Below are 25,987 nucleotides of genomic sequence, written 5' to 3'. Positions count from 1 at the left end.
ATTACTCTAGCGTCGGGGCGTTGTGACGCAGTGCGTTTGCTATTGGAGTTTGGGCTGTCTTGGATTTGATGGACGGTAATAAAAACGCGCGATGGCCCTACCAAGCGCTTGCACGGACAGTACGTATCGCTAATGGGTGGATTAGTGAATGGACGAGGGCATCCCCAGCGCCCCGGTTTGTTGACTTTTCGTTAAGTTTTACTGAGACGTGCGGTATTGAAGGGACCTGACGTTTTTACTAAACGTTAATTTAGATTGATTTCAACAATGGTTGAGACTGGATGCAAACGGAGCAAAAGCGCTTTAATATCTTCCAATTTGATTTAATTTATTTTGTAAGTTAAATATTTTTCACAAATTTATGCAACTTATGATAATTTATAACCCTTTAGTGGATTTGTTGTCCATAATGACAAAGAAGACATTGGGGAAAGCGGGGCATGGGAAATGGGCATTTTAAGCAGTTTAGTGAATATTTCTTAGAATTTTCCCCGAAACACAAATGTTCTTACGTTATTATATGTCTCCACCATTTATCTGTCGATTAAATTTGCAATATAACCTGCAAATAATGTAAACATATGAAAAAAAAAGTTAAATAAAAATTGATGTTTTACGAGATGCTATTTTGACACGCGGAGCAAAATAGGCATAGCCCTGAACCAAAATGGACATATGTAAACAACACGTGAATCGTCAAAACACTGTGGTAATATGGGCCACAACAACAGCGCTTAGGTGATATTCAAAACTTTTGCACAAGTTTCGTAAAATGTATTCTCTTCATATCTTTTGCTTTGCTGTTCACGAAAGTCCTTCAAAATTTTCAAACATATGTTATTAAAATTAAAACACTTTTTACACGTTTCTATCGACGAACTCCGATCTTTTGAAGCTGTGCCTGAACCTGTGCATTATTTTGTGGACAAATACAACACCATAGACTCACGAAGCGCCATACGTCAAATGAATCTGCATATTTTGCCCCACATGAAGCATTTTTATATTTTCATGTTCACATTTTCATTTTAAATTCCATTATTATAAATTCTTCTTCTTCTTTGGCTCAACAACCGTTGTCGGTCAAGGCCTGCCTTTACCTCTTGTGGGTTTGGCTTTCAGTGACTAATTGATTTCCCCCCATAGCAGGATAGTCAATCCTACGTATGGCGGCACGGTCTATTTGGTGCTTGAACCCATGATGGGCATGTTGTTAAGTCGTACGAGTTGCCGACGAGTTATTATAAATTACACCATGTAAAACTACCGCGCATCCATGTGGCATTGCTTAGAGCTTATTTTCGAAGTGGAAAAAATTGCATCAATATGCTAGGAAATCTTATTTTGGTTATTTCTTAATTAAATGTTATAAAACTTTCATATTGTTCATAAAACACTCCATGTAATACATTGTGAGCCTTGGAATTTGTCTTTGATGTGATATAATGTTTAAATAAAGGTTGACTATTTCACCCCGCATGCTCGATTTCCCCGTTTATCTTTACTCTTATGATATGATTAAATATCGACAAATGGAAATGGTTGAATTTTATCTAAACTAAATTCAAAAATCATTTCATATTCGTAACATTAGTATCATTATGCACTTTTATTAATTTTAGGTCCATCCGATGGTCGATCAATTTTGTAATATTTTTTATGTGTGGTATTCTTCTTAGCTACGTGTAACTATCGACCTAGAAGGGTTAAACCATACCAATGTAGTTGGTCATGCGTCAATATGAGCTCCCATCCTTCAATAAAAATATTGTAAAAAATACCTGTAAGCCTGTGTCTATTTACATTAGTCGGATAGACCTGTCACAGTTTGGTCTAATGACGTACATTTGTTAAACATAAGGCTGACCTGACTAAAAATAATCATTCTATTGCAAGCACTGAAGCTTAAATTTCAATCAATACACCTGTTGATTTTGCTGCATGCAAATAAATCTATTTATAATTTCATTGCCCCCTTCCTCTCAACTCAGTTGGTTCGCTCAGGAAGTAACGAGATACAAAATAAACATCAAGCACTAATAATCCATAATTATTAATTACTTTTGAAAAAGATTTTGCTTAGAATAGCAATAAAGAGGTTGTATACATTTGTTTTATTAAAACTATTTTTTAATCAAGAAAAAGATTGAAAAGTAAGATAGAGAAAAAATAGTAGTGAAAATACAAAATTTATTTAAACTATCATAAATCGGGAAATAACTGCAATCTTTTGCATAACATGGCCTTACATTATCAAACCATAAAGGTGCCTTCACGAGAGAATGATTTCTCAAATATTTTAATACATTGTTCAGCTGAAATCAACCAATGCATAGCTTTACGAAACTTGCCACAAAACTATTGCAATAAATAATCGCAACAACAAAGTTAAGCTAACTAAACAGATATTTCATGTCGGTAGGTAATACGCGTTAAAGCCTCAACTAATGGCTCCCAGGAGTCGGTGTGTGCGGTGTGCGTGTGTGAAGCTGTATCGCTTCCGAATATTGTGAAACTTTCTCCAGAATAGTGCCTTTCCTCGGTTCCGGTCCCGTGGTGATGGCTGCTCAACCTATACTGTAAAGCCCTTACAGTGTGCAAACTTCTAGACTGCCCCATGGCCTGAGCAAATTTATCTATCGGCCACAAAACCGTACAGCTCGCAGGGATGAGAGTTAAGTTTCACTGTTTGACTTTGTACTTCCGGATGCTGCTTTAGAAAATGAGGCAAATGGTATGGGAAGAAAGAATGATTGAAAGATCAAAAAGTGAAACTTTCAAACCCTGCTATTAGGACGCCTTGGGAAACTATGTCCATCCGGGGGCACAGTAATTGCAATAATCCTTACAGATAAGTTGACGTCTGACAGTAGTAGTGGTTCGACGTGGTTAAAATAAGCTGTTCATTATCACAAACGCACCTGTGAGCAACAGGTCCGAAAAATTAAAATTACCATCCGATGGGCACTGAGATGAAGCTGCACCCTTCAGAGCTTCGTCCAGCCCGGAAAGCCGGAAATAAACATAATCCCAACTAAAACGCAATCATTTTCTGCGTCGTTGGTTGTTGGCTTTTGCACCGCCGAGCAAGCGTCTCGGGACAAACCGCGTCAGTGTAGCCGATCGGCAGGAATCTTTCTATTTCGAGCGACGGTTTACGGTAGCATGTACGCTTCTAAGCCACCGCCAGCGTCGCTCACAACTGTCGCCCACAAACCCCGTTATCCCCGTTAAGCCTCCCCGGTGGTGATGGTCGGTGAAGGCCGTTTGGTGCTCGCACGTCGACAGACTGATTCGCTAAAAATCCCCCAATTTGATTAGTGATAGCAGCATCCTCCACCGGTGCGTCCACAACGAACCGGTGCGCCACCGAAAGCGAACGATTTCCCGGGTTCCCCAATGTCCGTTTCCGGGAGCGGGGAAAAGCAACAACAACAACAAAACAGACGAGGATTTATTTTTATCTCGCTTTTCTTGGCACTAGGAAACGCACGTACGCTCGAAGGTGGGCCGGGAAATCCATCCTCGTAAGGATCCTCCCCTTCCCTGGCTCCCTTTCGCCTGTCGTGTGAAGCGCTCGGAAACGCGTCGGCTCTGGTCTGGTTTAAGCTCCACCGGGGTCGAGTGCAACCCGTGTCGCACAGCAAAGCCCTACGGATTGTTCGAGTCGGCCCCGGGATTGACGATTTCCGTGCTGCCATTGATGGCGCTTCCGGTAGGAAGAAAGGGAGCAGAAGAAAATAAAACTGTCCCGGGTACCGAGCGACCGGGTACGCTTTTACCGACCGCTGCTCCATCGAAGCGGCCATCAAAGCGAGGAAATCCTTTAAGTATTCAGTTTACTCTCTTCCTGTCCCTTTTCCTTTTTTCTCTTTGCCCACTAGTTGCTTCGCTCTGGGCTGAAGTCAACGTCCATCGATTGGAAATTGGAAGGAATTGTGCGCACGAATGAAATGGCTTGTGGTTTTTATTTTTATATACAAAAAAAGTTACTGAATGAATTGAAGTTGTAGAGTTAATACCAATTTAATTGATAAACAGACAAGACCCTGCTCAACATTGCTTTGCGTACAATGTGTTCTATAGTGAACAAAAACAGAATGCAGCATGATGTAAGCACAATCTAATAAAACATTCATAGAATGGTTCACTTTCATCTACTTACGAATTGGATGTGTGTGTTGATAAAAAAATAACAAGCTCACGGTGCAATGAAAAGCTTCTACTTGCAGTATGTCTCCCTTTCGCAGACGCGTCTGTATCCCTTTCTTTTGTTCAACAAATCCGACGAAGCTCACTAGTCCCGTTTTGTTCCGATCTGTGCACGAAAGGATGAAAAAAGAGCGTTACGAGGAAGTGAAACCATTGTAACAGTAAGAGCAAAGCAAAACAAAAAGAGAAAGAACCCCTTTTCGCACCCAGGAGGATTGAGCAACTTGACAGTAATTAATGGGAAACCATCGAAACGATGAATGAATACGGACGTAAAAGTAATGCAAAATGGAAAACCGTTTATTTTGCGGGTCCCACTGTGGGTGTTTTTTTCAGCATTCTGGTGGCGTTTTTTGTGTGTTTTTGTTTTGTTTTTTATCTGTTCTGGATGGTTTACCTCGATAGAGAATACAGGTGACATGATGTAATTTAGAGAATGTTGCGAGGTGTTGCAACATTGCGTGCTTACCGTGCACAGTGTACAGGACAGAAGTAAAGGTTTGTCCAGGACATGGTTTATAGTCTGCTTTTGGTAGATACGCTATCGGTCTCTCTAATGTGGGTATTCATTATTTTGCTGGAAGAATCTAGGTGCGTTTGAATGGACTTTTGTAAAATTTCATTTTCTGGTATGCATGATGTCATGGGTTTCAGTCCCGAATGGACCTGCCCCCATACGCAGGACTGCTATGTGTAATCAGTAAGTCACTGAAAGCCAATCCCACTAGTGGTACAGACAGGCCTTGACCGACAACGGTTGTTGTGCCCTAGAAGAAGAAGATGCATGGTGTTTAAGATTTAAAAATGAACAGAGCATGCAAAAATTATGAGGTTTAAATACTTCGCAAGAGGTAAAAATAACAATATTTTCATTTAAACTTGTGTCGTATTAAATTAACGAAATAATATTGACATGGACGGTTATGTTTTATGTTTTTTTTGTAGCTTACTTCAAAAATATTTAAAAGTAATCCAGGTACTAAACATTTTATGAGCTCTACAAATTCTATTCTTTTGAACTGTTCGTGGCTAAATGAGTTATGGTAACATAATAACAATCTTCCATAATGGTTCGTATAGGCCGCATTACTTACAGCTTTGAAGTAAAACCAAAAAACTATTTCTTTTAAAATAATTATCATAATAACTAAACTTTCGTTTAGTTTAGAACGTTTTGTAAAGCTAGTGTTTAAAACATGGCTTGAATTTCACTGCTTGAATTTTTGGATGAATTTTAGCAACATTATTGAGGATAGTTGCTGAATAGAGGAAAACACCTTCAGATTCTTCAAAGTTTCTTCAGACTACATTTACAATTTATTCATGTACATTTTATCCATAGAAAGAACATATGAACAAAATATTAAGAAATATTATCTTCCAATCGTATGTCCCAATAACATGGTGAATTGATAATCATTTTAAATCATCAAACATTTGCCGAACGATAGCATACGGGGTTCTCGATTTATACTATGATCAACCTTACAGCGAGCATGTCCTGTTGGTCACTAGTTTAGTACCATCCAAGGAACCATTTGACACATTTGTTAAATATAGAATCAAAATACTCTATACATACAGTGGCGGCCACCTAAAGTCGGACACCTCATATTTTCACCTTTTATCTGACTTTGCGACTCTATGGGCAGTTTTCTAGACCACTTATCTTAATTTTTTTCCACAAATCTTTGAGGAAACCCTTTAACTATGTCTCTGCTAAAAATCAGACCGATAACTTTAAAAATCTCGGAACACCATTCACAAATGTGAGAAAAGGTATGAAATTTATGCGATTCTCCGAAAGTCGGACAGTCTTCATTTCATCGCAAGATGATCACGTAGCATATCAATATTGACCAATGTGATTCTTAAATCATTTGTTATCTGTTATTGCAGGTCCATAAAATAGTTTGAGTGGTCATCTGCGTGTTACATAACCTAGGCCAAGCGCTCTACGGTTAGAATCAGCCAAATGCCATTGGTGCAAGGCTCCAACAAAAGTAGCATAGTAATTTTGAAGAGAATTATTGTTTTTCATAATTGTAGAGTAACTTAAACTTTTAGAAGGAACATAAATGAAAGAGTAGTGGAAAATTAATTAGTAGTGGCCATTAAATTGCCTCTTAATTGCCTCAATGCCGTAATTAATTAATTTGATAGAATAACTACTGCTTCAAATGGGTTGAACATTTTTGTTCTTGCTTTAGGTGAATATGAGGTCTTTAGGTCGACTTTAGGTGGCCACCACTGTATGTGGAATATTCAATAATCAATAATTAATTGAAAACAATACAAGACAAATAATGTTAATATTATAATAAAATATTGAGAAGTGAAACACAAAACATGCTGGACTAAAATATGATATTTGCAATAAACGCAATTATCTCAATCTATATAATCTTCCTGCATATCGTGGTAAGGTACCTAAAAACGAATCTTGGCCTAACCTAATAAGTAATCTTGGTTCAAGCTTGGCTCAAGCTCCGAATAAACCGTGCCCCCATACGTAGGACTGACTATCCTGCTATGGTAATAATAAGTCACTGAAAGCCAAGCTCACTACACTAGTGGATACAGGCAGGCCTTGACAGACCGACAATGGTTGTTGTGCCAAAGAAGAAGGTTAGGTTGAGCTACACAAAGCGCGAACCGATTAGCATTAGATAGCATAATAAAGGATAAGGATAGGATAAGAATACAGGAAAAACCGCGCCTATCATTTAAAAAATATACACAGAAAACAGACACTTTATTTTGCCCAGGCATTGTTATACATCGTTTTGGCAAGAAATTATCGGCGCATTGGTTTCGTTTTCCCGCACCAAGCTGAAACATCCTTCTTCTGTACTACCCAAATAACATCATGAAAAAAGCTTGATTGAAGGAGACTTCCTCCATCCACTGTAATGCTGATTTCTTTTACCAGTAAAACCTACACTGTTTAACAGCCATTACATGTACATTAATCTCTCCATGTTAATGGTGACAAGTACATAGATCGCGCAATAAATCACACACCCGACAGCCTTGGCACATCACGACACTCGTTGCACTGGTTGACTTTGTTATCGCTTCCTACATTATCCTTTCCCCCCTTGAGCTCTGGCGCTGTATGGCATGGGTAATTCCTTCCTCTCACACGCTAAGACTGCTAATTCACGGAGAAACATTTTGTTAATTGACAGCGACAAACAGTGTGTCAAACGGTACGACCATCGCCTTATCGCCACCGAACATATGAAGCAAAAAGCTCGGAAGTGAACGGAATGGAAGGAAACAAACATTATGAATGAATGAAACCATGCAACACCTTTTAATAGTAGTTTGTAGTGGCCATTGCCTATGCTATTGCAAAGGCCGGGGTAAAACTTACCCAAATGTTATCCGTTCGCAGCAGCTGGCACCCCAAAAATTCAGTCCCATTCGGGCTGGGGAAGTAAACTCGCTCTGTCCCACACAACACACCAATCAAGACCTAATAGTCACAATAAACGTGAATATAATCACGTTTGTTTTACTTTACGACAAAAACGGCCGAAGCGAGCGAACGAACCATAGTGACGACCTTTTCCGGGTGCTCTGGCCTTTTTCCCGCTGCTGCTGTTGTTGTTGTTGCCCATATTCATACTACTACTGCCCTATACCAACAGCCGCTTTGCGGTGGAATCACGCTGAAAAAGACATTGTGGTATCCGGTGCGGTGGAAACAACGAAAACCCGGCGGTCAAGCAAATAAAACCGAACTCAATTAAGTGAACATTATGGGCTGTTTTGCTTTGAGTGCTGAGGATACGGTTACGACGTGTGGGGAAAGGCAAAACGACCAGGACTGGGAAGACAACGGCGATGGGTTTGTTCGGTGTTGCGAAAGGTTCTGCTGGTCCGTACCGCATTCGGCGGGAAGAGATGAACGAGAACGCATGTTGAAAATCCACCAAGAAACATGTGAGCGGTACAATGCAATACATACCGGTTGATAATTAATTTTTACACCGGTTTTATTTAGCTCGTTCGAACGTTAATGAAGTTGTTTTTCGACTCATCTGGTTGTAACGTTGGGTTTGTCGACAAAAACAGCTGGATATAGTATCTGAAAAATTAACGAACATCACTTAGATGAACAATACTCTATAAGTCAGTATAATGGAGCTTAGAAATTAAATCACATTTTTGGCATTTTTTTCTTCAGTTTGTTCCGAGTTAGATGCGATTTGATTCATGAAAGATATTACACAATATTGTAGCCATGATGAAAACATGAAGTAACTTTAAACAAGGCCCATTATGGTACAATGTACACACAAAAAGCCTTTCGATTTGTGGAAGAAAAATTAAGTCAGAACAGCTGTTTTAGTGTATAGTTTTTCGATCACAAGACGTTGCTAAGACTTTTTCTATCCTTCCGTCTACAACAGGGATACAATTCAGACAAAAGTGTGAAACTCTTTAAAAAGTGCTCATGACATTCTAGTTTCTGATCGATTTCGGAAATAAAAACCTAGTTGAAGATGAGCTTACAAAACTCGACGGTTGTTGGCTAAAATTTTAAAATTGATCTTATGATGAATTTACTATTTTTACTATTATGATCAATTATTGATTTCCAATTATTAATGCCACATTGATGCCAAACATTTATCTGTGCAAAATGTTATCAGTACAGTCTGTTCCCGAGATACACGGTTGTAGACAGGTGACATTGAAACATCGTTAAGGAAGGAAACATCGTTTGCCGATATAGGCATAACTGTAGTGGATACTGTTTCGAAGCGGACTTTCGACACTTGATCGTCCAGGCGATCATAGAAACCTTTATGAGGTTTCTCTTACTGAAAACGTTGGATTTTAGAGGCCTTACCTTGGGTAGGGGGACATAACTAAACTCTTTAAATGAGAAGTCGATAGTTGTAGGATGGGCATAGTCCTATCCTGACGGTCCGAACGAATCTGACCTGCCATGATCGGAGTTGGTTGGTTCGCACATTTGGTTTCGGGTTTTATGTTGGAAAGTTATTGTTTTCATTCAGCTAGTTACGTTTGTCTTTTGTTGGCAAGAACGATGATTCTTGTCACTAAGTTCCTGTTTTGGATTTAATGCATATACTGTTCCTGCTTTGGGTTATAATGCATAAACTGTTCCTGCTTATGTTGTGCGTTTTGGTTGTTTTTGATAACTGTGTCACATCTGTTATTTGTATGAATGGACGGCCTGAACTCTTCCGGATGTGTTGCTATGGTATGATCAGATTTATTGAAAGTGTTATTATGAATGCGTCACAATGGTGTGGTTTAGCTTTCCAAAGTGTGTTACAATGTGTCTATGCCTGATAGTGTGTATTATAATAAGTTCTGTATAGCAGATATGCTATGTCCCTTGAGGTATAAATTACATTTTTGTTAGAAAATTAAACCTGATTTAAAATCACAAATATTAGAATTTTCGGCACGAATCGTATCAAATTAATGAGAAATATATAAAAGTACTTCATATATTTAATATATTTAAATATTTAATTTCAATATATTTAATCAAAACTACGGAGCTATCAAATGTATTTTAGCCGAAAAACGTACACGGCTATTCGAGTTACGTGGATTCCTCTGGAACGCAAAAACCGCGTATCTCGAGAACATTCTGTGTTAGAGCTTACGCTATGTTATGACAACTTCAATTACCACCAAAGCATCGCATTTGTATGCACGCTGTACAAAAAACTATGATAGGATCATGACAATGATGATAAGAAATTCCACCGCTAACTCAAAAAATAGGCCTGAGAAGGACAAAATTATGTTGAATATATTTCTGATGTCAGTTTTTTAAGCTAACATAAATCCGCTAGTAATAAAGGCGCATTCAAAAACACTGCAAGTAATTCAATTTTTAATTTTGCCAATTTTGTGCCTAACAAAGATAAGCCTAAAAGATGTACTAGCTGTGGTGTTTGTTGTTGTGTGTTTAGCTTCCAAAAAAGATTTACAATGTTTTTGGACATGGGTACATGTCGATGAATAAATTTCATTTTGACTTCCCAATTCTGAGACGAATTCTGTACTCTTCAAAACAAAACATATAGAAGTCATCATAAAAGACGTTTGCGTGTATTGTGTTGCAAAATGCCATTCTTATTTACTTTCAATAATATAAACTCTTTCGCGTATGATTTATAAAACTGTAACTATCAAAGCAAAAAAAAGTGCGACCAAACCATACCTGAGTAACTTGTTGTATGACATGTACATTACATCCCAATCTGAGCCCCGCTAGCACGGTGCACAGTGCAATATGTAATTAGCATAGCTCCCTGCATAGTGCAAAAACAATACTAATCATCCATCCCAGGAAGCTCATTTGCTCTACCAGCACCACCCGAAGCCTTTGCCATTCGATCGACCCATATTGGTCTCGAACCTCTATCGAAAAGTTACGGCTTTACGGAACAGAATTTAATACCACAGAACCTACGCCTCCCAGCGATGCAGACAGCACAGATTGCCTCGTTCCTGCGTGGTGAGGAAAATAATTACCATTTTCATGGAGCTTCTCAAAGTGCAGCGTGTTTCATTCCTGTGCCGATGCGAGCCTATTTTTGGAGCCTCCGAATAGACCTGGTGTCAGGCAGCGTGACCGCGTGGGAGAACCGCGGAACCCGGACTGTGGCAGCTGTGGCTAACCAAAGGTTCGGTTTTGCGAAACGCATGTTTTCGTGCATGCGGCGGTAGGATGTGGGATGGCCGGAGATCTGAAAACCTGCCAGCAAAACACATAAGCCAGTTGGTCGGTGGTGGTTTCATGGACCTTGACTAACGCGTTTTGGCTTTTCTCGTTCGCCATCATGCGTCTATCATGTCTGTGTCAAAAACCAGTCAGCTGCGGTTTCGCTTCCAATACGTGTGTGTGTGTGTTTGTGCGACCAGCCCCTGGCACAAAGACGGTGCTATGGTAGGGGTTTATGGAGAGCGTTGCTGCCGCCTGACGTTCGGAGCACATGATTTATTCACCGGCCAATCTCTTAGTCTGCGCGCGGGACTAGGCGAAATGGTGACCGAAGTTATGCCTGAACTGATGGCATCTTTCTTGGTGTGATCATCCACATCTAGCGGGTGGAGAGAGATTCTTCGGAGCGTTTTTTTTTGGTCTGTTACTCTACGAGTCAACGTCAACCGTCTTAAGAGACTCGTCTTGGATGGCAAATTGGTGATGATGTATTTGTTTAAAGAAAATATTCATGCGAGACAGACAGAAACAACTAAAAACAGAACAGCAAAAACGCCAAAGGCTTGCACTTCACGGTTTTAGGTAAAAAAATATGTTGAAACAAGAGTTGAAACGTTATGTCAGACAATTCACCTGACTGGAATCTCGAGACAAATTGTCTTGGATTGTGAAAAAAACAACATCTTAACATAAGGAAATACTAACATGCATGTTTGAAGCTGAGTTTACCAACGTTTCATTCTAATGCTTTTAAAGCAGCTTATGCATCACCATCCTTTTTCCCCGTACATGTCTGCCACAGAACATCTACCAAAGGATGGTTTTAGGTGAAGCGAAACAAAATTTGTGACTTATTTTTCCCCTCGAATTGTCGTGTCTAGTGTACTACCTGATTCTGATAGCCGATCGATAGGAATGGAGTCCTCAATATGATATGTTTCCAAAAAAGCTTCTTATGTCCATATTTATCGTTTCAAATACAGCTGCAAAAAAAAGCATAGGGCAAAACAAACAACAACACCATCTTTAACACGTGTTTGCTTGTTTTATTTATTTCACGTGATACGCTCCTGCCATAATACGGAGACGGTATGATCAGTCTTGTACTTTGCGCTTTATTTATAATTATACCCAGTTACATTTTTAATGCAAAACCCGCCCCTAAGCCATAATTATTGAGCTTTCATCAACAAACACTGTTAGCGCTAACGACTGCACACAACCCCAGAGGGATTCTTTTATCTCACCAGCGACGCTCCCTGCACAAAACGGTTGTGCCCTGTACTGTCCTGTACAATCCGGCTCTACCTTCTGGGGCGACCATTAAGTATCAGCAAAAAAGCCCTCGACGCATCGGTGGCCCACTGAATTTTTCATGAGCTCGTCCATCCCCAGCCGGCCACCGGGTCTTGGTTTTTGACTCGTGAAATTTCCCCTTCGTCAGCTGGTGCTGTACCCATAGCCTTTCTAAAAATATCTAAAAAGAAAAGAGGAAAAAACAAATACTAGAAAAAAAGAACTAGAAACATTCTCTCACCCATCAAACCCGATATCATCGCTCAAACAACCGCACCACAATCGGCGATACAAAAGAACGACACATTAAAGCTCAATATTCCCTCTAAGCGTGTATGGTTTAATGTTTGGGCAGCATAGCAGATGAAGATAGGCGTTTGCTTCAAAGTGGAAAGCCGCTAACAGGGCGCGCGCGCTATCGGTATCGGTACATCGTGCCTGCCGTGTCTGGTGGCAAGCGAAACGTAAAATGATCGATCGGCTGATTTGTTTCGGCTGAGTTTGCATGTTTTATGCAAACAAGAGTGAAGGCAGATAGAGAAAAAAGAGGAAGAAACAGCCATACTCTCAGTGTTTCGTCGTTTCGGCGAATTTGATTGCAAAGCTTCGTCGTCGTGGCTTTCATGAAAGGCAAATATGTTTGACAAACAAAAATTCAACGAGTAAAGTAGAGGAGAGTGGAGAGTCAAAACGGCACGTAAAATAAATTTGTACCACTAGAATCGATGATTCGCGTCATGTTGGTGGGGAGATGTTACGAATGGAGTTGTTATACATATTTAGACATTGTTGAATTATTTAACCACTACTGATCAGTTTGTTTAAACAATGCTCAAACACTCAACTCGACACTAGAAGCGATTGTACGGTAAATAAATTTTTATTTCTATTGTTTTTATTATAAGGATTAAATATATTTAATTCAATTCAATTGATGTTAAATAACATGAAGCAGTATCTAAAGAAACATCACCATTTCAAAATGGAAATCAGTCTTCTGCGAATTAATCGTCCAACGAGCTTAAGAACTTGCTGCAAAACCGAACGCAGATGTCTTCCGAAGAAAGTACAGTGTGATAAAACCGTTTCAATCCAATCCCCCAAGGACCGGAACGGTTCGTGCTCAACGCTGTCAACGCTGTGTTCTAACGAAAGGCACACTAAAAAGATACTCATTTTAAGCGCTTTCTCCAGCATTTCGTTGTTCGATGGGAAGCAAGACGTTGCTAAGGATTGACTTTAGTTTGTTTGTTTTTTTTGTGTGCCCAAAACCAGACAGTAAATCCCAGCCATCGATGGGACTGGGAGCTCCGCTTGCTGAAATAGATTCATAAAATTTTAATAAACGGCTTTAATCTGTTGTTTCTCATCCGTGCCCCGGAGGCGCGCGCTGGAGCGCCCATTTGACAAGGCTCTTATCCTTACGCCGACGCAAAGCCACGGTTGTTAAAAAAGTCTGAAAAAATCCTTCCAGACCGAGCATCCTTTTCGGAATGCGGGTGGGAAGTTCCGAGGGGACAAAGTGGATTCGCCTGCCCGTCGAGGAGAAATCAATTTTCACTCGATTGGGTTGGTGCAAAATGTCGATACACAGAGGGCTGGGGGAAAATCCAAAGCCTCGTAAAATGAAAGTAAAAACTGAACAGCAACGGACCAACAAAATGCTATCCTTCGGAGTGTGCAAAAAATCCTTCCGCTTACGGTGTAGCGTTTGGTTTATGCGCGAAATCTCGCAGCTTGGGAGGTATAACACCATTTTTTTCATATTTTTCCTGCCACGTTATACCTGTGCAGTGTACGTTTCTTGTACCTTTTTTTGTCTTTCGCTGCCATTTTCCCTTTTGCGCTCTTTCCACGCCTCCCCGAGCTGTCAATTATAGCAGCGAGATGACGACGACGACGACGGGGACGAACTTGTTGCTTGGTCAGCGACGTTGGCTAGAATATCTGTATGCGCGTGTGTGTGTTTGCTTGTGTGCATTTCTGTGTGCGCTCCCCGCCAAGGACACGCTGACGCTAATGAAGAAGGATTTGTTTAATCAGTTTATTGATACCGGAGCTAATCCCGGCACCCGACTAATGGCAGGTTATCGTACGGCAGTGCGCCGGATAGGGCAGGGGACAAAGGTGCAACGTTCGCGCCGGGGACTTTTAATAACAAACCATTAATATCGTTTATCAAACCGCACACGCTGACACGGTGACATGGGGCTAGGTGGTGCTTTTAAAGAGAAAGAGGAGGGCTTTAATGTTAACTTTGGAATTTAGGTTTTTCTTTTTTTGGATTTTCTTATTTTCAAACATTAATCGTAACAGATTGTAGATTTGATTTAAAATGAAAATATTTGCTTTCATATACATTTAGCGGAGTTAAAATTTATCAGTATTTATGTACAATAAAAAAAATGCATTATAAAATTGTTTTATTTTCTCCTTTTCTGTTTGCAATGGGTGATAATACTTTTGATACAGTTAAAAATCTTCTACTATATATATAAAAATATCGTGTCGCGGTGTTTGTTGCGAGCAAACTCCAAAACGGCTGGATCATTTTCAAGAAACTTTGCACACACCTTCTGGTGGTATGAGAATAGGTTTTAAGACTTAAAAATCGTTCAGATGTTACACTAAACTTAATTTAATAATGATTTTCTAACTCCCATACAAAGAGCAGGGTTGTTGTTGTGTTGTATACAGCACTTTGACACTTGGTGTAAAGTGCCTGGCGGTTTACTCTCGATGATCGGATCCTGAGGGGATACGGGCACGATATAACTATCCCAAGTAAAAAAGCAATAATGGAATATTTTAGTTTTTTTTCGGAATAACTCAGTTTGTCGGGCCAGCTAGTATCATATCAAACTGAACAAAACATTTAATGACAAAATATTTATGCATCAGCAAAGCAATTCATTAATATTAGCTAAAAATCTGAGTCATTTATTAGCATGGCGTTGCTTTGTACGGAGTGTTAACATGATTTCAGCCGATTTCATGTGTTACACTCCATATAAAAAAACTGGCTAGAATTGTAAAACCCCCAATATGAGATACACAATCAGATATTCCTTCTGCAACTGCAAACAAGCAGTTATTCAATGTTCAGACTTCTGTGGAAAACTTAAACTATTTATTTATTTTATTAAATTCACATTATTACGGCTTCGGCCGTATTTTCAACACATTATGTATTGACCGATTTTGTTCTCAGGACATTTGCATCCTGTATCCTTATCCCGGGCATACTCGGTTAGACAACTTAAACTAAGAGACCAAATAATTGTAGTTTGGGGTTTAAATAGCTTTACTCCTTAAGGCATTTAACATTATTTTGTTTGGATTATCCATTATTCGTAGCTAGTTTGTTTGGTATCATTTAACACGTTGCTCCATTCTAATACAAAGTTACATCTAACTGATTAGTAAAAGTAATTGTATACTTACTCCAATGAAATTTATTACTTTTCATTAGTATTTAAACATTCCGCGTCTATAATCTTAGGATTGAATTTTTATGAAAATGTCACTTAATAACTAACTTAATACAGTAGAACAGGGGTCTCCAAACTTTTCAGTTCGAGGGCCGCATTGCTTCACAATCAACTTTGTTGAGGACCATTTTGACGCTACCTTTAGAATGGGTGGAAGTTCAAATCTTGTTTTACTAAGAAAATACTAGCAAAATACATAAAATTTCTGGAGCTTTCTTTGATTGAATCTTGATTTTCGTCTTTAAAGAAATTTTAAAAAATAAATTTTGATTGATTAGTCAGAAAGAAAGCTATTTAATTTATCCTTCACCCAGTCATCGTGGGCCGCATTAAAGGCTATTGAGGGCCGCATGCGGCCCGCGGGCCGTAGTTTGGAGACCCCTGCTGTAGAACGTCGATTATCCGGGTGCGGATTAACCGGCGGGCGGTTTAACCGTGCGCATAAATGTGACAGCTGTTCAAGCGTACAGCGAACATTTGCAGCAATAGAAGTGGGAAACCAGTTTTTTGTACAGCTCTGTAGTGTCTAGTAGTGTTTTCGAAATTCATTTTTTTTCATGAAAAGTTGTTAAACCTATAGTTATTGATTCAAATAATATTCTACCTACGTTTAAGCGATTGATTCAAAGTAAATTAATCATAAAACTAGTGAATTTTATAATTTTTATATGAATTTGACATTTTTTGGACCATTATCCGTGCAAATCGATTAACCGGCAATCGTCCGGTCCCGAGCTACCCGGACAATCGACGTTCTACTGTAATAATAATAAATATGTCTCTCTATTTCACTTTATATTCAACTTTAGTTAATTAATGAAAAAGGTTAATTCATCATTGATGCATAAAGATTCATCAGTAAACACAATAACAATAAAACTCTTTTAATGCAAACTGCTCATTATAACAAATGATCGCTGAAACTAATGACATTTTATTTTAATGTTGGAGTGCAAAGAGAATAAAAACTTATGTGAGCTTGGAATATTAAACTGGCTTAAGCCCAATGTAGCTTATTGAAGTTTAAATTTACACTGAATTTTATCAGTCCAAGAAACATTACAGCATTTCTGTTAATACATTACGGCAGTAATTACAAACACTTGCAAATCCATTTACTCCGCTTGTTTATTTGCATTGCAATTAAATTTCATTTCATAACTTTATCATTTCTCGTTCCCTTTCCTTAGAATCTTCATCACATTTCATCAGCGGAAGGTCAACGCGTTCGGCATTAATGTAAAACACATTTCGCCATCTCATCCTTCAGCACCACCGTGCAACAACGAGCTCGCGCAAAAAAAAGCTTATAGAATTGAGCCATCCCGTGCTATTTAAAGCGCAAACTTCCGTCTCGCCAGGAAGTGTCAGGATACGGCCGGGCATCAGGCTCCAGTTCTAATTTGAAACACGAAGGTCCATCAAAACGAGCGATTCGCAAAGATCCAAGTACCCAATTCGCGCCGGTTCCATTTTTATATTGTTTCACCTTTTACCAAATCAAAAGCCCGCCAGCAGTTACGCCGACCCGAACGACCGTAAAAGGGATAATGAGCCTTGAGGTGGAATGATGATTCAGGCTCAACATTAATCATACCTTTCTGGTCTACGGTTTGCTGGACGTACCAGTATCACTGAGGGGAAAGGAAGCAGCGGACTCGAACGACTCCATACGCACGTCTACCGGGAAATGCAAAGCAGGACTCGCTCCGTTGAGCTGGCCGTTTGATTGAGCTGGAGAAACTTTTACACGAAGCAAGCAACGGAGAACCTGGCATAGCTTGCTTCTCCTCTGTACGTGGACAAACACACACAGTCGAAGTACGGAGCGGGCCGAAATTAAAGCAAAACATACACCTTCCTGTACATAGAGGCGGATCGCAAGCCTCTACCCCAGCTACTAATTACCGACTCTGGCGATATTTTGCTCCAGAGCCGGTAGTGATTCCCACCGCAAAAGGAACGCTCTGCTGACGCTGACATTGGCCGACAGGGCGGAAGGGGCAGAACCTGCTCGCCTGGGTCGGTTTCTCACACGACGTTTCGACGGTTGTCGCCCGCAGTGTCCAAGCAAGCAGTCAACATTCCGCTATTTCAATTAAATGTTATGCCGGCCGCGACCATGTTTTCCAAGTTCAAAAGTGCCACCACCAGTGCGCCGCCCCAGAACCCCTACGATAACAATCCAATCACGCAGTACTTTGAAATTGGAAAACAGGTCGCCTGCGCCGGCCCGGAACTGATCTGGAAGATACACGAGGGCTACCGGAAAACGGATGGCAAGGTAAGTTTGTGTGTATGTATATGGGGATGGAATGTTTTACATTTTCAGTCATATTATCATTTCTGTTCATCATTTTTGACACTAAGGTGTTGGAATCAATTTACAGAGCGCATTTATCTGATATAGAGATGTTGGGAAATGTGGACATTGAATACGAAATTTATCAGTCACATTAATCAGCTGGCTTGAGTTTTCCATTTATATATCGTTGCTTCAAATATTAGTTGACGAATTGGGTATAATCATACATACAATACATTTCATACGTACCTTCGTGCAAATAAACATCATACATTTCATAACTTTGCATTAGGATTTCTGCTTGAAATCTGTGCTTATATGTGTTTTACATTACAACACGTCTTTTTAAATGATTTTTAATTAATCTGGACAAAATAAATCTCATGTAGTAAAAAAACAAACATACATAGGTTTACCACTTCAACTGGGCAAGAAATTTGCATTCTTTACTGCTTTTAAAGATGAAATATCAGCAGTGAAGTTTTAAGGCTTTAAGGGACACCAAATGTTAAACTCGATATAAGAAACTAGCTGAAGTTATATCATAGTTTGGACTGATTATCCTGCTGTGCAGTTCTGAATTAGCCTCGAAAGTATGTATCAGCCGGCATGTCTGCGTGAAACGTTACGCCAAGTAGTAGAAACATGTACCCGGTACTATTTTGCCTTTTATCCGTTGAAATCAATCAAAAACCCATATACAATCCCTGTAACGCACCTATAGATCTTATCTATGTTATATTAATTTTGTTGTAACTGATACATTTTGCTTTGTGTTTTTTATTTGTAGCGCGATACAATGGCTGGTATAATTGAATAAATATAAACAATAACATATCACCAGTGCTGCAAAATATAACTGTCAATGTCATAAAAAATTCTAAAAGAAACAAAATACATGTCGGCGTCACGTACTCAATTATGATAATCATAGGTGATGCTCAAACAGATGTTATGACCAATACATGCTTAGTGAGAAACCTCCAAGGTCATTCACTTTGTCTTTTTTTTACTGTGATCAGTTCTGCAAAATGTAACTGACATTAGTCACGACAGATTCCGACTGAAACAAAATCATGTCACCGTCACTAGTTCTACTGTGAAGATAAGAGGTGAGACTCAAAAAGTTCGTGCGACCATCACATCATGGGTGACATTTTTGGAACCAACTCTTGGTCTGTCACTTGGTCGCGATATTTTCTGTCTGTTATCATCAGCCGGTCTCGTGGTACAGTCAACTCGTACGACTTAACAACATGCCCGTCATTGGTTCACGCCCCAAATAGACCGTGCAGCCATACGTAGGGGGGGGGGGTAATCCAAAAGTCACTAAAAGCCAACCCCACAAGCAATATAGGCAGGCCTTGACCGACAACGGTTGTTGAGCCAAACGAAGAAGATCATCACGATAGTCATGGGAAATATGCGTGCAAGTACGTGCAAGTAGTCCATGGTTGACAAAATGAGCATGGTTTCTTGCTTTATCGTTCTAATGCATTATGCTGTATCATTCTACCCAACTGACCATCAAAGCGGACAGAGCGAGAAAGCATGCTCATTTTAATGCTTGGGACCACTCGCCAAGTAGGTCCCAAGAATGTCATGAATATCATAGGGAGAAAATGTCACGACCAAGTGAGTGAACAAGAGTTGGATGCTTCGAAAAATGTCACCAAGTATGTGATTGGTCCACCAACTGTTTGAGTTTCACCTCTGATCATCTCAGTTGCGTACGTTAACTGACTTGTACTTCGTTTTAGTCACGACTGAAACAGTGGCATTTGGTAGCACTGTACAGAACAACAAAAAATCATGATTATGCTTGTGACGGTATTAAGCTCAACCTGTCAGTCAGAGTATCGCGTTGGCATCAAGCATTTTCATATCGACTTCGGCATGTCATGACGCACTTTCATGGATTATTAACAATGTTCATGCTACCACGGATATGTTCATTGTTTCCGATGATGATCGTAACGTGATGTTCATGACATTATGCAGCACTGCCACACACCACCGTACCATGCCCTTCCGTGAGTCCTGTTCGACCGGTTGCACAAAACACTCTCGTCCTGAGCGCGAGACACACATACACACACTAAGTGGCCTGCGCAATCGTACCCATGAATGACGACTAATGGCAGCGAAACTGTCACCACAAGTTCAAGGGTCCGTACGACTGCCCACAACACTTTCCAACAACTGTAAACAATATGCCAAGTATCTTGATTCACAGCTTTCTAGCTTATATTATTTTGTTTTATTTCATTTCTGCACACAACAAACACAAGACCGGAAAATATTGTTCAAAATTCTCGAATGTTTGTCCCATGATCACTTCAAAAGACTAATGTAAACCATTCATGTTAGAGTACTTTTAATATTAAATAGTCTCAAATGAGGTAACATCCTGAGCTAATGTTCAAAACCCCTGTAACGCTAATCCATATCCCAAATTGCTATGTACTGGACAGTGTGCGTTGGAAAAGATTGCCCTTGACAAGAATACGGTAGAGTAATTCGTCATACCGTCCAAATAGAAAGCAAACCTCAAATAGAATAATGATGAGTTCGAGTGAAAAGCTTTTTACTATTCACTGGCCAGGGACTTCCTGAAGATACGTCCCCGAAGTGGAAAGCACCAGTCACCAGCCCGCACACACAAATGCACGTGATTACATTACGCTTAATGAAGCAATAAATAATAACTAACCAAGCCCAAAGTACCGGTTACTGCGGCGGTTCAGGACCGACTGCCCTGAATATCTAGTTTTAACCACAAGAAAATTCAATTTCGGGTGTCACAACAAACCGAACCGTTACCACCTCGTCGCTACGCCATGCGAGTACGGGAAGCAAAAGTAATCCAAAAGCACGCTGCAAGTTCCAGCACTGGCCGGAAAAAAAAACTTAGTGACAGATTTATTACTCACTGGGCGGCGCTAGCGGACAGAGACAAAACTTCCTCCATCATTCCGGTTGACTCTGTTATTGGCTCACACGACCCTACGTCGCGCTGGTTTCGGTTGCAATGTCCCATTGCTCGTAGACGGAAGGAGTGTTTGTGTTTGACTGAACGGAGCCCCGTAAGTGACAACATGGCTGCCGCCGCACACATATCAACAATTGTGTAGCGCGTGCCGGGTAAAGCGGCTTGATGTAAAAGTTACCGTGCTGCAGACAGTGCCAAAACTTTTCCAGTACGAATGGGTACCATGTTTACTGGTCGTTGATTGGGTTGCCGCTGCAAAGCGGAAAATGGCGTTTTTGGCGCAAAAGAAGTAACAAAGAACAGCTAACTAAATAAAGCGCAAAGTGTGGTGAGCACTTTGAAGCGACGGGCAGCCGTCGGGCAGTCGTCGAGCAGTGTGCTCAGTCCGCAGGCTTTTCTGACGAATTTTGCCCCATCCTGCATGTCGGTGTGTACGATGAAGCGCGAACATGGCGCAAACATACACACGCGCGACAAGTAAGAAACCGAATGAAACGTGCCTCTAAAAACAACTCTATTTTTGTGTTGCTTCCATCTTGCCATATGCCCGTACCAGCCCGTCAGCTGGCTTACCTGGCAATCCATTCCGCCCGTTCCGAGCAACCTCCAGCGTCGCCTGACACATGCCACAGGTTGTACCGCGAGCGAGTCAGCGCGTATCGTCCAACTCGTCGGTAACGGCACAAGTTGGAGACGAGCAAAACATGTTCACCAGGCCACACCATGCCATGTGTTCGTGTGTGTACGTGTGCAGGATCGAGAAAGAAGGCCTGATTTATGCCACCCCGTCGGTGGTTACTGGTGGTGGAAAGCCGAAACGGCACAAACATCATTCCACCCCTTGGGTTTCCCCTTGGTTGGTCCCATCCTGGAAAAAGCCAAACGTGGAAGATTAACAATTTACCATTCATCACGCCTCCACCTTGCCTCCCTGGAGCCATGCCTGGTGAGCAAGTGTTCGTGGCGGTGTGTGGTTTTATGCACGAACTTCTTAACCGTACCAGCAGTCCATTCGTCAGTGGCCAGAAATTCCTCGGAAGAAATATAAACCCGCCACACAGCATCCGTAGACAGCAGACACACAGTCACCGAACAACACGAACAACTTGTGGCAACGGTGTGTTTGTGCTGCTTTGAAGCGTTTCTGCCGGGACAGCATCACAGTAGTGTGACTGCTTGCGTGCCTGATCGCATTTCGCTGTAGCTAATTAAATTGCCATCTTCGGCATGCGTCCGCCTTTGACGCGGCCCTTGCTTTCCTTCTTGCTTTGCGGCGCGACTGAAAACAATAAACCACAAACAGGTATACAAACCGTGGCAAAGGCAAAGAGCATTTCGCACTGCGAAAAGCTTTTTTGATTTCGATTTGTTCCGGGCTTTGACTGTACGGCGATTTTGCTTTGCACACATTGAAGCTGTGTCGATCCCAATCGATACGCGGTCGGAACGGAAGAAAAAATAAAGACATGAGGCAATTCAATAACATTTTACCAAAAGCAGAACGTGCCAGCGGAAATCCTCATCCTCGCCCAGAAGCGTTGCAGCGATGGGGCTGGGAAGCGACCTTCTTCAATCGCACTTATGCACGAAGAAAGCTCGCAAGTCAGAAACCACAGGTTATACCGTCGTCATCATCAGCATCATCGGTCCTCGTTTCGTTGGTTCGATTTTTTTTGTTAGCCCCCAGGAAAAGAGTGAGCTTAGCGTTTTACTCCTTTGCTGCTCGGGTTTCACCTGACACTGGCTCAACGATGGCATAAGAACACTTTTCCGTAGAACTCGAAATGAAATGGAAATATCCCAAGGGTATTCCTGCTCGTTGGCTGTAACTCTCGCTTTATCTATCTCTCTCTCTCTCTTTATTTTCAAAGTTTAATCGGAACCAGCTCATTCGTTGGCTGACTGAATTTCTGTTCCATTTTTTATTACCAATCAATAGTGTTTGGTTCGAAATTGGAAAACTTCACAACCGAACCAATTTTTGTGCCAAAAAAAGAAGTTTCTTTTTGCAACCCGTTGTATATGTAGTAAGTTTTCTCATGTGATTGGTATTGAAGGTGTAATAGTTGTGTTAAATATACCCGCTGCCAGTTACAGATGACGAAAGCTTTTTATGTCTTGTACACTTTTTGAAAATCAATATCATTTACATGGAAACAGCTATAGAATGCGGTTCATGTTTCTTGAAAGAACTCATTTATGTTCTGTTTCATCTTTCGTTTACCTTCCTAGGGTTTCGAAGAGGGTTTCCTGTAAGCTCAAATTGTTCGTATTTGAAACACTTGTGTGGGTCGCGATTCAGAAGATGACAACAAAATCTCAAAAGATGTATTTTTGAGAAAACTGTATTAATTTTCTGGTTTGAGGGTCGTTAGATTGAACAGACAGAATTTGTATAAGGCACAATTTCTGAACGTGTGATTTTAACGTACTGATGAACTGCACGCCTACACTTGAGTTTACTGACATCAGCAAAGCGAACACTTGGTCTTTCTTAGGGGTTAAACTGGTAAATATAATGTTAAAACTATTCATTATTTAATCGTCTTAAACTTATGATTTTGACTACTTACTAACTTATCCGGCGCTGCAACCGCTTTGTCGTCTTAGCCTGCCTCAAGAGTGTCCGAAACCGCTCACGCCATCTTGCCTTCTGAGTTTGGACCTACCACTTCTCCTCTGTCCTTGTGGATGACCTAAAAAGACTTTACGGGTTGGGTCATCCGTTTCGTCCGGAATGGGTTTTTTCGTCAAATACGCAACGATGCGATGCCGTTTATCTTCTTAAACCTTTGTAAACTTAGCTAAGCTTAGCTTAGTTTTCCTCAAGCATGGTTAGTACTTCCACCGCCAATATACGAAATACAACTTACACGACTTTTGAACGTAACAAGTGCCTATTGTAATGAACTAATCACAGATAATTCTACATATTGCCGTAGCTACACTACAGAAATGGAATTTGGCAGATAGCATATGCCAGTCTTATAATTAAATATAACTTGTGTCCCTCGACCACTGCAAAGTTTAAAGCTATTACTAATTATTAACAATGCAGCAACATTTTCCTGACAGCATAATTGCATTGCTAAATTATCACAACAAAATGAAGCTTAAATTAGCCAACTCAGTACCTTCGAGTGACAATATCTGCTGCAGGAAAAGTTTACCGTAACTTTACCGTCTCCTATTTTCCTGTCCTCTGTGGCGCTTCAATACAATTACACCCCAGCCTCACTCAACTCACACCATCGCAGGAACTAACTTTACGAAGAAACAATATCCCCATTCGAAGCCCGCTAGACGTTGTAGTGATGTTGCAAAAGTGCATTAAGGCAGCAGGTACATCACTGTTTCGACCCCATCCCAGTGGCAGTAACTTTGTCCCAATTTTTTAATGCAAAATATTGCTGCATTGCATTCAGCGGCTCTCGCTTGCGGCGTACTGTCATATTCTTTGCCGTTGTTGCTGCTTACAAGCACACCGAATAAGGATGACCACCACCAGCAAGGGCAGCCGCACATCACCGCCAATAGTGCGCTACCTGACATACAAACAGAAACAAAAAAACTCGTGAGACGCGAAATGCTAAACGGTAACGGCCAACGACTCGGTAAAGTCAATTAAAACTTATAGCCCGACTGGCTGACTAAAATTTGCCACCATTCAGCCTCCGCACATCCGTGGGTAGGGTTTCCCCACGGACCGGCAAACCTGACGGGCAAGACGGACACAAAAGGTGTTCACAACCGTTACCGGCACAGCAAATCGGGCACAATAGCAACAATCGGCCGAGACTGCCGCCCTAGAAATCCCTCAGAAAATGGGAAAACTTTTAACTAAACAATTACTAACGAACCGGTAAAATCAAAGTGTATTAGTTCCGTTCATCAGCTAGGGGGTCGCGGAAAACCCATGGTTTCTCCTCGTCTTTACACTTCCTTTCTCTCTTTCACTCTCTCTCTCTCTCACTCTCTCTCTCACCCATATTACCATACAATTGGTTTTGGCAGGTGCTGTCATGTTTTGGGCGAACTCGTTCCTCTCTCACATCGCCGCAGACTACGAGAGCGGCTAAGTTTTCCGTGGCAGTCGAAGTGAGGGCATCGTAATAGATTTGGAGGTTTGGTGGTTTGCCGTTGTTGTTGCTTCGTATTTGATTTGGATAGTGTGCAAACTGTGACGAGAATAGGTCAACATAACCGCAACAGCAAATCGAAATTGGCTGCTGTGGGTGGATGAAAGTGTTTACCACGGCAAAATAGTTCAATTCTTTCGAATCGAGCTATTTCACGTGAAACGCTTTCTGCTTTTAGTACAGAATGTTATTTCACATGGACCAGCAAACGAAAATAAGTTAAGAGTGTTTCGTTGAAATCAAATTACTAGTTATCACGAGTATAATATTTGGCTTCCATAGTCTATGATTGTTCTTCAAACACAACAATTCTCCCCTCCAATTCGGATTATTAATTCATTTCAAAAGCTTCTCCTTCTCCTATTTACCTGTCCATTTTGCCAACAGCCTCTCCAAAATTCGTATTGTTGGCAGTCAATCTGCTTCGCCGAAAACTTGAAAACAAGAACCAATCAATTAACCGATGGTAGAGAAAAATAAATTCCTCCCGCACCCTGTGCCCCTATACCATCAGGTACCCTCACGCTCACGCAAATTAATTGTTTTGCGTTTCATTTGCATTCCCCCCCCCCCCCCCCGTTCTGACGACCTTCGCCTCGCCTCACCAATCGCTAACCGTGGTAGGTGATCTGGTAATCTTCGATCAATTGTTGTAGTTCGCTTTCTGCAACCCACCGCTAGCGGCATAAATATCCAATTAATCAAAGCTTCAGCATATCGAATTACATCCCACTGGAAAGAAAACGCGCAACGGCTACGCCAGTGTGGGTTGAGTCTGTTATGAAGTGAGCGAGTTTGTTTGCAGCAATATTAAGAGATGCAGGGAGC

The 25,987-nt window shown here is 40.8% G+C and overlaps 1 protein-coding gene across 10 annotated transcripts in view; it reads left to right on the top strand.

The window, feature by feature from the left end:
• The window catches only part of LOC120898369 (SCY1-like protein 2), a 104,530-nt gene that overhangs the window by 2,816 nt on the left and 75,727 nt on the right, over positions 1–25,987 (top strand). For all 10 annotated transcript variants that reach the window (XR_005738655.1, XR_005738653.1, XR_005738654.1 and 7 more), the window contains exon 3: positions 16,914–18,007. Coding sequence is in view for 7 of the 10 variants with exons in the window: in XM_040304161.1 (XP_040160095.1) it covers positions 17,831–18,007 (177 nt within the window). In the remaining 3 variants the exon portion in view is untranslated. The remainder of the gene's footprint in view (positions 1–16,913; positions 18,008–25,987) is intronic.

Source organism: Anopheles arabiensis, chromosome 2 (genome assembly GCF_016920715.1).
Source record: "Anopheles arabiensis isolate DONGOLA chromosome 2, AaraD3, whole genome shotgun sequence".
In the NCBI taxonomy this organism is placed as follows: Eukaryota; Metazoa; Arthropoda; class Insecta; order Diptera; family Culicidae; genus Anopheles; species Anopheles arabiensis.
Note: the sequence above shows the minus strand (reverse complement) of the source record. Positions and strands in the feature narration are given on the sequence as shown.